The sequence below is a fragment of the Ricinus communis genome, chromosome 3, assembly GCF_019578655.1.
Source record: "Ricinus communis isolate WT05 ecotype wild-type chromosome 3, ASM1957865v1, whole genome shotgun sequence".
Lineage (NCBI taxonomy): Eukaryota > Viridiplantae > Streptophyta > Magnoliopsida > Malpighiales > Euphorbiaceae > Ricinus > Ricinus communis.
In genome coordinates this window covers 1,835,555-1,848,973 of record NC_063258.1, presented here as the reverse complement: position 1 = coordinate 1,848,973, position 13,419 = coordinate 1,835,555, and the positions used below count along the sequence as shown (strand labels likewise).

Below are 13,419 nucleotides of genomic sequence, written 5' to 3'. Positions count from 1 at the left end.
CACATTTCATGCATATTACAAATATTCATGTAAATGCGAGTTCTAATGCGTTACAAGATCATCCCTTCTCTAATTCATAGGTCTTACTCTTCCTCTAAGACTCTCAATTACTGTTTTAATATCCTATAAACATTTCCCATCTAGTTAAATACCAATTTAACTCAAATTAACATCAATAAATTGCATAAAACTAATCTCCAACATTTCTGTTTTCTAGACAGAATTTAGTACCAAGGTATATTTATTGCTGGGCAAAATTGGCTTAATACAAAAATCTCATATTAAATAGACATATCCATTTATGCGTCTAGTTTCATCTCCAAGAAGAATTACTCAATTCCGACTTCTATAGATTTAATTATTTTCAAATTACTGGGCAAGGGTCATACAGCTAGTTGTAACCGAGCAGCAATCTGTTTGCTCAATTTAAGCAACCAAAACGGCAAAAATAGCAAAATCACAAAACTACAAAGTTATATAGTACTCTTTAAAATTTCCATAGACACCAATTAAGCTTAATTTGGACTTATATAACCCATAATATGCCTAAAATACAGAACATCAAGGTTGCTGGAATTTTGACAGTTTTCTATCTTAACATACTTAAACTTAAATTAAGCTTAATCTTTATGCAATCATTCAATACTCTACTAATTCATGATAATCAGACCTTTAATTAATCAATGAGAGCATCAAATAAAGTTTTTCTAATTTTTAATCAAGAACCCTAATGACAAATTAATAACACTCAAGTAACAACTTACCAATTTCAGCTTTTGGGTTGCTAATATGCTTAAATCCTTTAGCTTTAGCTTGGCTCCTTCAATAGTTAGTAAAATCCTATCTTAATCTTAAGTTTTTCTAGGTATTCTACTCCTCTCTCTTAATCCAAATTTTGTGTTTTTGGCCATGAACGAATTTTAGAGAAATGAAGAGGTAAAATGAGCTTGCTCATGGTTCCAATTTCCAATATTCCTCTCTTAATGCCACCACCTACTAAACTATTTTTATCATCCTAAATTAATTCTTACTAACCATATATAGGTACTAACTTTTAATTGTATCTTTTAAGTCCAATCTATTTACCCAACCTTCAACTATTGGTTCAATTAAGTCTTAAGGCTTAATACACATAACCCAAGTACTTAATCAACTTATCTAAATTAATAATCTAATATCATGCTTCTTATTCTCTACTTATAATTAATATATATCTGTTCTCATAAAATAAAAATATCATTGATATACCATCATATGCCCAATGATTAAATGTAAATGCACATAACATGGATGATGAGAAAATGCAGGCGTTACATAACATCCTTCGAAAGCTATGTTGGTATTTAGCCCGCTAGAGAGCTAAAATGTAATTTTGATGGGTCAGGGACCAAACTAATAACTTTTCGACAATTTCTCCCTCAAGATGCAAACTAGCCCTCTACGTGCCTCCTAGGAGCTCGAGTTGGATTTTAGTTTATTTAGGAACTAAGACGTAATTTCTAATGGCGAGGGCCTAAATAACACTTTTACCCTCTTCAAGGCTTATATATATCCTCATATCCATTCACAAATCACTATATCCCATTTTTTCCTTTTTACTTTCTCTCAAACCTTCCTTCTTTGATTTCTCAACCAATACTTAACCAAATTTCATGAAACCAATTTTAAAATAGCGGCCTTTGCTTCTAAATTCTCTAGGCATACTCTAATTTCACCCAACTAGGAGTTCTCACTATTGATTTCTCGCCAGAATAACCTAAGGCTTGTAAAAGGAGAGGAAATTCCTCTCTTGGCAAAATTGAACATTCACCAGGCATTTTCGACTATCGAAGAGATATTTTTCTAGCTTTAAACTCTGTTTCCTGTCACTTACACGCTAGATACATGCGTTATTTGCTCGAAATGCATGAAAAATCATAAAAAAGAGTTGAAAAAATTGCGTGCCTAACCTATAGAGTTGATTAGCTTTGGGTAGTGGTGATTTGGCTCTGTGCTGAGCTTATCATCTTTACACTATTGATTTCTCGCCAGAATAACCTAAGGCTTGTATATCTTTTCAAGACCACCTTGTTCAATGACTCAGAAACTCACTAAAATTTCATTGCCTAGCCCTTCTACGAGATTTATACCAGGTCTTCTATTGCAATTGGTGGTCTACAACTCTTGCTTATTTGTACCATCATCTGGACATTACTGTTTCGTATGAGTAAGAGGATCTGAGGCTTTTAGGACGCCGTAAATGTAATTTCAGCTCTATTTTTTATTTCTATCGCCTCGCCTTTTATTTACATCTCAACTACTAATTTTGTTATGCAAGTCTAGGCTTTGGAGATTCACCTTCTAGTGGACTCACAACCTATTTGTACATCACGAGCGTTCCCTCACTTGAGTCGATGGGGCTCGAGTAGGAGTGTCCCACTAAAGTGGGCCCAAATTCATGTGCATCGCATGTGGATCAATTCCCTATCCTGAGACAAGGTAAATAAAAATTTGTCAGTCATATTTGCAATTTATGTATAAAGTTTACCTTTTTAGTTTACAGATCTAGAGCGATGGGCTGGGGGAGCGCCATCATTGGGATCCCTACATGCTCTTCGCTATTGACCTCGAGCATAGGAGGATTCTATTAGCCGGACCTACCTGTTAAGTGTGGTATTTAGGTGAGAAGATTTATGAGTGGGAGCGAGGCCCTAATAAACGCCGAGTTCCCTTACGTGCACATTTCTCTATATTTTGGATAATGGATCTCACTAGGGAGGAGCTAGCGATATGTTTAGCAGAATATGATGAGCTTGAGGATCTCATTATTCAGTCCCGAAGGACGGACTATGCTTCCTTTATTCCTCAGTTGCTGGGGAGTGTGTTGTTTGATGACATCATGGCTTAGGTACTTTTTTGATTTACTTTGAATCCTTTATTTATTTTTTAGATCTAATTGGAGTGTCAAGATTAAAATTAAAAAGCTTAGCCTTATGATTAATCATCTAGGCTATAAGGCTAACAAATACTACAAATATAATTAATATTACTACATTCCAGGATTATAATTTATTGTTTAATTAGTAAATTAATTTATTAATTAAGAAAGTATTAAGAACATAATTTAGAATAGTATATTTTAGAATTAGAATCATTGTAATTAAAAACTAATTTCTTAAGTTATTATATTATTGAAACATAATTAAAATACTTTTCAGGATTAAAGTCATTATTTAATAAGAAATATAATATATTAATTATTAAATTAATAAAAATAATAAATCAGGCATAAATTCAAATTCTATATGTAAAATAAATATACGTGTCAAAAATTTATGTGTTAAAATATATATATGACAAAAAAATTTTGTCCCAGAAATTTTTAATATATATTAATCGTTTACCCGGGTATTACACGACCGTTATAATTATTTTAATTATAGATAACGATATAAATTGAGGTTATAGAAAAATTTAATATATCTTTGATATTTAAAATTTCATAATGTTTTATAATAAAAAATTAAAAAAATTTCTTTAGTTTTTTTATGATTTAAAATATTATTTAAAAAAAATTATTAGTGTTAAAATATAAAATCTATTTTAATAATATTTAGTAATTAATTTTATTATATAAATTAATACTATAAATATAATTAATATTAACATCATCCTAATAGAAAAAGAACTCCAATTAAACCCATCTAACTGATAATTATATACTAGTCTTAACTTATTAACGGGCTTAGACTTTGTAATGTTTGATCACTCCTACGCCGAATCCTTCATGTATACACCATAAAAATTACAAAATGAAAAACATAATTTTGAATATGCTAGAGATCAACAACCCCTTTTGGCATTTTGTTCTGGTAACCAATCGAGTAATGTTACTTTCTTTTAATTCTTTTTAATGTGATGACTATGTTTCTAGTGGAATAATAAAAGTAACAAAAATAAAATAAGTTTTCACATGCAAAGCAACACAAAATTTTTAACTCTTGTTTTAATCTAAGCATAATGTTTAATTACTTCTAAAACCTATATTTGTAGAGCTTAATAATAAATCACTTAAAAAATATTATATTATTAAAAATTAATGTTTACTAATATTATTATATAAAAAATAACAACATTAGTCAGGAGAATACTGAAATAAAAAAAGAAATATGAAATCATAAATTTTAAAATGATAAAAAAAAATCAAATCAAAGGCAAAAGAAAAAGAGAAAAATAAATAAATAAGTTCTTCTAAGATCTTTTCTTGGTGAACTATTAATTAGTTACATAGTTCTCTGATGGATAGTGAAAACCCAATTGCCCTTTTTATTATTAGTCCATTGTTGTTGCGCATATTTTGGAGCTAAGTAAACAACCAAAAGAAAATATAGGAAAAAACAAAGAGGCAAAGGAAAAAGAGGAAACCAAAAAAATAAACTCTCAAATCTCTCCTCTCAAATCAAGCCACAAAAACCCAATCTGCATATTCACAATTTCTTCTTGTGTTCTTGTTGTTTTTCTGGTAAATATTTACAATAGAAAAGGAATCATAATAACATTCATGGGAACATTTACAAGTTTTAGAAAAGCTTATGGGGCACTTAAAGATACCACCAAGGTGGGGCTTGCAAAGGTTAATAGTGAATTCAAGGTAAATTTTTCTTTATTCTTCCTCCTTTTCTTTTTTTCTTACAAAAGAAATTTTAAATTTCAAATCCCTCAATTTCCCTTTTGCTTTTCATTAATTTGATAGCTTTGAATTTAATTTTCCAATGAGAAGGAATTGGACATTGCAATTGTAAAGGCCACAAATCATGTGGAATGTCCTCCAAAAGAGCGTCATGTTCGAAGTAAGTCATGAAAATGTTAGCATATTTGTGAATCCAAATTGACTTCTATGTTCATGTTTTTATATATGGATTTTGATATGCTTTTTAGTTTTTTCTCTTAGATTTTGGTACATTTTTATGGAAACTCAAAGCTGAATTTCTAATTTTTCCCTTATTCTTTTAAAATAATTGTAATACAATTTATGAAATTAAGCGTCATTTAAATTGAGAAATTTCTATAAAATTAATAGGTTTAAATTAAATTTATCATTTAGCAAATTAAAAGAAGATGAAAACCCATAAAATTTCTTGAGAAAATTACCATCCTTTTGAATTCTTCATTTTTATATTTCAACTGAAAGTTCTTAAATTTGTGAATGAAACAAATGATGGGTTATGATATTTTTATTTTACTATTATTATTGTTAATGCATAAATGTTACAATTAATTCCAACTTCTATTCTTTTCATTACTCACAAATCTAAATTTATAATTTCTTTTATTAAATTCATAAATTTCAGAATTCTCAATGTAAATAGAGCTGAATATTTACATAAAGGAGATGTTTTTTCCTTTTCTTTTATAATATCTTTGATCTCATTTGTTAAATCTTTTCTATTTTGCAGAGATCTTTTCTGCAACTTCAATGATACGTCCACGTGCTGATGTCGCATATTGCATTCATGCACTTGCCAAGAGATTATCTAAAACGAGAAATTGGATTGTAAGTTCTTGTTTCTTCTAAATTTTATTCGGTAAATTTATGTTATTTGGTTAGTAGATTGATATGCATTAATAATTTGGATAAATATTTTTCTTAAGATGATGCCTTTTATGCAAACTAATGAAGAACAATAATAAAATAAATAATGTTTTCTTAAATTTTATTTTTATTTATCTAAAATATAAGTTTTTAAGAAAAATAGAATAAAAAAATATCATTTATAAAACTTTAAAATAATAAAAATTTTAGATAATAAAATTCTAAACCTGTTTGTTTAATATTTAATAAAAAATTTATAATAAATAAGAGAACGACACATATAAATATTTTAATTTTTAATATTAAATTATTGATATATAATTTATTATTTAAAATTAATTAATATATGTTAATTATATATTTATTTAGTATATAAATAATAACATATAAAGACTCTAGATAAATAAAAATTTATATTAGGTAATGAAAAAATGATAATATATAGTGTCATTTCACTTAGTTTTCTTGTCATGATAATATATTTTATATGCCATTAATAATATAGAAAGTGTGAAGTTTTCATGCATAGAACTTGATGGCTCAAATTTTAGCAATTTAACAGGTAGCAATAAAGACATTGATTGTCATTCATCGAACTTTGAGAGAGGGTGATCCTACCTTCCGGGAGGAGCTTTTGAATTATGCACATAGAGGAAACATTCTCCAAATATCAAACTTCAAAGATGACTCAAGCCCCATGGGTATATATTAAATTCTTTATTATTATTATTATCGTTTATTAGAAATTCATTTTATTAATATTGATGGACACATGCTGCTTCGCCTTTGATATATTATTATTATTATTATTTTTTTTTTTTTTTTTTTTTTTTTGTGTGTGTAGCTTGGGATTGTTCTGCATGGGTTAGAACATATGCCCTTTTCCTAGAGGAAAGATTAGAGTGTTTTAGAGTGTTGAAATATGATATTGAGGCTGAGCGCTTGACAAAATCATCACCAATGGCAACTAAGGTTTTTGTCTTCTTGCTTTTTTCTTTTTTCTTTTTCCATATTGTGGGTGAAGATTTATTTGTGCTTAAACAAGCAAAACCTGAAGGGTAAGGAGGGGCCACTGTCTCTCCTAGCCAAAATAAATTGTGTTTAAATAATTATAAAAAAATAAGTTAAAATATCTATTAAATTATATCCAGAAATTAAAATGCTTAAATAATTAAAAAAAATAAAATTTAAATGTTTAAATATGTATTTGGCTTAAACCTATATATTGCTCTTAACTTCTATTCCTCTTTATATTTTGCATTTTCATTTCTTGTCCTTTTGAATTCTGCCCCTCTTAGTGGTCATTTGATTGGTCAAAAAATAGGATAGGAAATGGAATCAAAATAAGTAATTATCATTGTTGTGTTTGTCAGTAAAAAATTACTATAGAATTCGGAATGGGATGTGATTCTCCATCAACTCTTCCTCACGGAATAAACTTTTCATTTTTATGAAAATCAAGCAGATTAATTGTAAATAATCAGGCATATGGAATAATACCTTATTATTTATTTATATATTTATTGCAATCTATAATGATGAATTGAAATTATATTTTATAATAATTAGATATCATTATTATTATTGACAACAATAAATAAAACTTAATTTATATTCCATTCTGAATCAAACAACATATAAAAGATAATTATTTCTATTCTCGTTCCTCACTTTCCATATTCCTATTTTTATTCTTTATTCTAATCTTAAATCAAACCGGTCTTTATTCTTTTTCTCTCGGTTCATCCTTGTATGAAATTATATTACTTTTACTAGAATATGATTTATCATTTAATTGTAACAGGTACACAGTAGAACAAGGCTTTTGAATCGGGATGAACTATTAGAACAATTACCTGCATTACAACAACTTCTTTATCGTTTGATTGGCTGCCATGTAAGGATTCTTGTATGTGTGACTGATTATTTTCTTCCAATTTTGTCATAAGTGTTCTTATATTTTGTAACTTTTGTAGCCTGAAGGAGGAGCTTACTGTAATTATCTCATACAATATGCTTTGGCTTTGGTATGTATTTTCATAAAATAGAACTTTTATTGATATTCTTTTTCTTTTCTTGCATAATTATTTGGTGCTATCAGTATGTTCTAGAAATTCTTTAGATGAATATTGTTCAAATACATACATAATTCAGTTACTTTATAATTTGATTTTACTTTATTTGGTTTTCCAAATTTTTGTGGCATTCCATAATATCTCTCATAGAGTTTTTAAACATTATAATAATGTTTTTACTCATTATTATTTACAGTCTCTCATTATTTTTTTTATTATTATAAGAAGAACAATAAAACTTTACTTTTTCTTTTATTTTTTTCCCTCATTAAAAATATAATGAAGTCTCAAATTTACAAAGAGTTAAATTTTTATAATTATAATATTTAGCTTGCCTATTATTTTATGATGTTTTAGTACTTTACTTACAATCTAAACATATTTTATATTAATTATATATCATAAATAATCTTATAAAAACTATGATGACTCCGACTTTCTATTTTGTTACTCCTAATATATTACACCCTACAGTTGTATGACTATAAAAAATAAATAATTTAAAATTTAAAATATATATCATTCTTTTATCGTTAAAAATAAAATAATAAAAATTTATGACTTATCTAACAATCAAGTGAAATATATCAAGAGTAATCAAAATCTTCTTTTTGAGATATAATTTTTAATGATGTCAACTTATCATTCTGCATTTCATTATCTCTCAAGAACATTATATATATGGGTATATCTTGATTTACTAACTATCAAATTGCTGTTCATGTAGATCTTAAAAGAAAGCTTCAAAATATATTGTGCAATTAATGATGGAATTATCAATCTTGTGGACATGGTAATACTTCATTTCTCAGCTACCCCTTTCAAATTACTTATATAGTTATTGTACTCTAACATCAATTTGATGGTGTAAGTTTTGAAAATCATTTCAGTTTTTTGATATGTCAAGACATGATGCTGTAAAAGCACTCAACATATACAAGCGGGCTGGCCAACAGGTTTTTCATCTATTCTACTTTGAACTCTTTTAAAAAACAGTTATTTTCTTTGAGGTTTTTCTTAGTACTTTATTATTAAACGAGTGACAGATGCATAGTAATTATATAATTTAAAATAAGTGTCCGTCTCTTATTATGTAAATATAAAATATTCAGATACGAATTCTTCATCTAATAATTAAGTATTGAGCTATTTACATCCTTATAAATAGGTTTCTCTCATTTCTTTGTTGTTTAGGCCGAAAATCTTGCTGAATTTTATGAATATTGCAAGGGTTTGGACCTTGCTAGGAACTTTCAATTTCCAACACTAAGACAGGTTTTTTTTTTTTTTTCTTTTTGACGATATATAAAATATATTTAATAAATGCTTACTCTTGGTTCTTACATACTTCATGGAATTAAACAGCCACCTCCATCATTTCTTGCAACAATGGAAGAATATATTAAGGAAGCACCACAAGCAGGTTTTGTTCAAAAAAGGCTGGTGAGAACTCAGTACATATGATTTCAGATATTTACTTTGGGTTTGGTGTGTTTTAAAAAAATTGGTTTCTTCCATAAAAAGAGACTAATAAACCCAAATTTATTAGAATTACATATTTTTAATGTATAAGTAAATAGAAAAAAAGGTGCACCAAAATAACAAACTTGACAACTTTTTTCAGTAACTGTTCAGTGACCAACGCTAGTTGTTGGCCATCCATAGTAACTAAATATCATCGGAGGTAATTATCAAAGGTTGATATTATTAATTAATTTATATTTAGTTAGTTTTTGTTTAATTCTTTTTATGAATGTGTAAAAGTTTCTAAAACTTACCATTTATACAATGGAAATTGTTTTACATAAGTAATGTATATAGCTTCAAATGTTTTGATATGATTTAAATATATTAAATTAATATACTCAAACAAACATATGATTGTATATATTGAATATTGTATAATTTAGTTTGTAATAATATTTTGGTTCATTGACAGGAGTACAAAGAGAGAGATGAATCATCTCCTGAAAAACTTGAAGAGCCTTCAGAACCTACAAATGAAGTTGAAAATACTTATGATAATGAAACATCAACAGACACAATGGAAGAAGCTCAGACCAAAGATGAAGTGGAGGAAACTCCTCCATTAATATCTACTGATGATACTGGAGATTTACTTGTAAGATATATGTTATTTTATATATATATATATATATATATATATATATATATATATATATATATATATATATGTGCACAGTTAATTTCTGATTTTTTTTAATTTTATTGGCAACTTTTAAAAATATAAAATCAACTGCAAATATCATTTTTACTGTATAATTTTTTTTTAATTATGATTTTTTAAATTTTTTCAAATTTATATTGTAGTTGTTTATTAATTACTTTTTGATTGTTTTGTCAAAAAAAATGAAAATCAATTCAAACCGTAAATTTAAAAAAAAAAAAGAAGCCGTTTTTTTTTTATATTTATACAGAGTGAAAATAAAAAATAAAAAATTATAAATTTTATATAAAAATAAAAAATAGGGTTTTTCTATTCTATTTTGATTTTCAAGAGTCTGTTTTTCTTCAAAATCAAAATTTAGAAATAGCTAAGAACATAACTTCTTTTCAATAGTCATTTTTTAAATATTAAAAAGAAAAAGAGAAAATAAAGAATAAAAATAATTATATTCTGCATTTTAAAAACTGTGTCAACCTTAGTTATAGTCTTCCTCAGAAGTCTTGTTTATTAAAGTTCCCATTGCATTTTTTCTTATTGCAGGGTCTGAATGAAATAAATCCAAAAGCTATAGAAATTGAGCAAAACAATGCATTGGCTCTTGCAATTGTTCCACCTAGTAAGCCACAATGTTAAATTCATTTTGCATGTCTATTTGGTAAAATAGTAAAATTCTTGGTGGTAAAAAGTTTTATAAAATATGAGTAAAAGTTTGAGATATATGGTTCAGATTTCACCTTTTAATTCTCCTAATCTAACATATTAACACTATTTATTGTTAAAATACAAAATACTTTGTGTTCAAAGATCTGTCAATAAAAATGAATTATATCTCACTTAATTTCTTTTTTTTTTTATAGCCTAACATCAATATTCTATAGTTCATTGTACCACAATATACATATAGTTTTACTTTGCATCTTTCCATTTTATTATTATGATCATAGGAATGAGTTTGATTTTGTTAAGGTAGTTGTCCTTTAATATATATATATATAGAGAGAGAGAAAAAAAAAATTCTTTAAGTGAATTTTATGACCATATTATAATTATGAAATATGATATATATTTTATAATATGTTGTATTATACGGATTTATGTATATGACTGTTACTGACCAATCATGATTACAAACTAATCAATATAAATATAATACATCATAAAATATGTCACATATCATAGTTATATTGAAAAATTTATGATCTATAATTTACTTAATTATTTTTCATTTATATGCCTTATTTACCAATGTTAAAAATAAAAAATTATAGGTGATGATCCTCTATCTTCATCAAATCGTGCTTTAAGTGAACTCTGTGGGCCTAATGCAATTGGATGGGAGCTAGCACTCGTTACCACATCAAGCAATAATACTAGTCATGTTGTAGATAGCAAACTGGTCAGTTTGATTTTCTTCAATTTCTTTATACATATTATCATCGACATTTAACAAAACTAAATTTTGTTGATGTGAATGCTTATTGGTCCAGTTGGATACTTTTAAGTTTGGTAATAAAAAAGAGAATTTATGCCTAACAAGTACTTGTGTTTCTAAAATTGTTTTGGATTTTGCATTTTTTTAGTTTTTTTTTTTTAATTTATTGCATTCAATTGTTAGATGATTAACTTTAGATATTTTTATATTTAAATAATGAAAGAGTAAATATGTGCTTTAAAGTATATAATGGTTCTATATTTATTACTCATTTAACAATAAAATACGCATTAAGAGTAACTAAGAAAATTTCAATCTATAATTACATAATTTAATATTTTAAAACTACTAATAAATGAAGAGATCAAACAATAAAATACAAAGTATTAAGAGTAACAAAGAACATTTCAACCTATAATTAAATAATATAATATTTTAAAACTATTAACAAATGGAAGAGATTATTTGGACCTAGCTAGTTGAGTTTTAGTAATTGTATAAGTTAAAATTATTATTTCTTTTCTATATTCTTTCATGTTATCATTAGTATCATTTGGTTTTTGTTAGGCTGGTGGATTTGATAGGCTATTACTTGATAGCTTATACGAGGATGATGTTGCTAGGAGACAAATACAATTACAAAATGCAGGTTATGGACATAACGGCATGGTTGTGCAAAACCCATTTGAGCAATTGCAAGATCCATTTGTAATGTCCAATAATATAGCACCGCCACCCAGTGTACAAATGGCAATAATGGCTCAACAGCAGCAGCAACACCACCAACCTATGATGATGGTACCTTATCAATATCAACAACCACAAATGCAACAAATGGGTTCTTCAAATCCTTTTGGGGATCCATTTTCTAGTCCTCCCCAAAATTCAGTACCACAACAAGGAAATCAAATGCTACTTTAAAAAAATATATCTTTCTTGTGTTTTTTTAAAAAGAAAACTTAGAAGATTTCTTCTTTGAAATAGTAGAATCACTTTGTTTATTGTGAAATTTTCTATGACTTTCTTTTTTTCTTTTCAATCAATGAAGTTTTTTTGTATTGCAAGTCAATAGGTGATTTTATTTTTAAAAAGAATATGAAATATTTCATATAAAAGCTGATGTTTCAAAATTATATTATCCAGTATTTTTATACATGTAATATTAGAGCTTTTCATATTTTAAATTATTAGAATTAAAACTGGATTATTTTACACAATTATATTTAATTTTGTATTATGAGTCTTTTATATTTATCAGTTTTTTAAATTTTTTTTTTAACAATAAATTTCATTCTATCTAAATATTTAATGTATGTAAGAAATTTGCATGTATTTAGATTGTATCATTAGGATGTTTGAATTTTGTTAAATATTCAAACTTATGGTTTCACATACAGTGACTATTATTAGTATTTCAAATTAAGTTAATTGAACAACATGTTACCAAAGTAGCCACTATTGTGTAAAATTAATTTAATTTGAAATATACAATTTTTGTGCATTCATTATTTATGTGAATATTAATCAACCCAAAGAAGGGTTGATATTTAGCCAAATAATAAAAATACTTGCAATCGTAAATATTGATGATTATACAGTTGTTGCCATGTGAATGATAGTTGGTCCAAAGAAAGACTGTTATCCAAAATACCATTTGCAGTTGATATTTTTGTGCAAATACTAAATGTCAAGTTGTACTAGTATCCTATTTTGTCACTTTTGTAACATGTTTATTAATTGTATAATATTTTTTGTTTTATATTTAGTTTCAGCAATTGCAAATAATATTTCTACTCAAATTAGTGATATTTCTGTGCTAAATGATACAAACTTTAAGGTCTAGAAAGAGAATGTAGAAATTGTTCTCGGTTGTATCGATTTAGACCTTACGCTAAGGATGAAGCGACCCATTTTAGCTGAAGATGCTTCAAATGAGGCTAAAGTTGAGAAGTGGGATTGCTCTAACCGCATGAGTATAATGATCATGAAACATTCTTAATCGTAAGCGTTTCAGGGGTCTATTTTTTAGAGCAATAATGCTAAGGAATCCTTTGTGACAATACAATAATATTCTTCCAAGAATCAAAAATCATAAACAAGTAACCATTTGGCTGCTTTGATTTCTATGAGGTATAAGGAAAAAGGGAATATA

The 13,419-nt window shown here is 26.7% G+C and overlaps 1 protein-coding gene across 1 annotated transcript; it reads left to right on the top strand.

The window, feature by feature from the left end:
• The first annotated feature begins 3,826 nt into the window (after positions 1–3,826).
• LOC8262536 (putative clathrin assembly protein At5g57200) lies at positions 3,827–12,504 on the top strand. Its single transcript, XM_002527760.3, has 15 exons — positions 3,827–4,630; positions 4,760–4,829; positions 5,436–5,533; positions 6,135–6,273; positions 6,417–6,544; positions 7,377–7,469; positions 7,549–7,599; positions 8,375–8,440; positions 8,538–8,603; positions 8,842–8,922; positions 9,013–9,090; positions 9,587–9,769; positions 10,376–10,451; positions 11,104–11,231; positions 11,835–12,504. Exons 1-15 carry the CDS (start codon positions 4,541–4,543, stop codon positions 12,186–12,188), a joined length of 1,701 nt encoding a protein of 566 aa, XP_002527806.1. The 5' UTR covers positions 3,827–4,540; the 3' UTR covers positions 12,189–12,504.
• Positions 12,505–13,419: the final 915 nt, after the last annotated feature.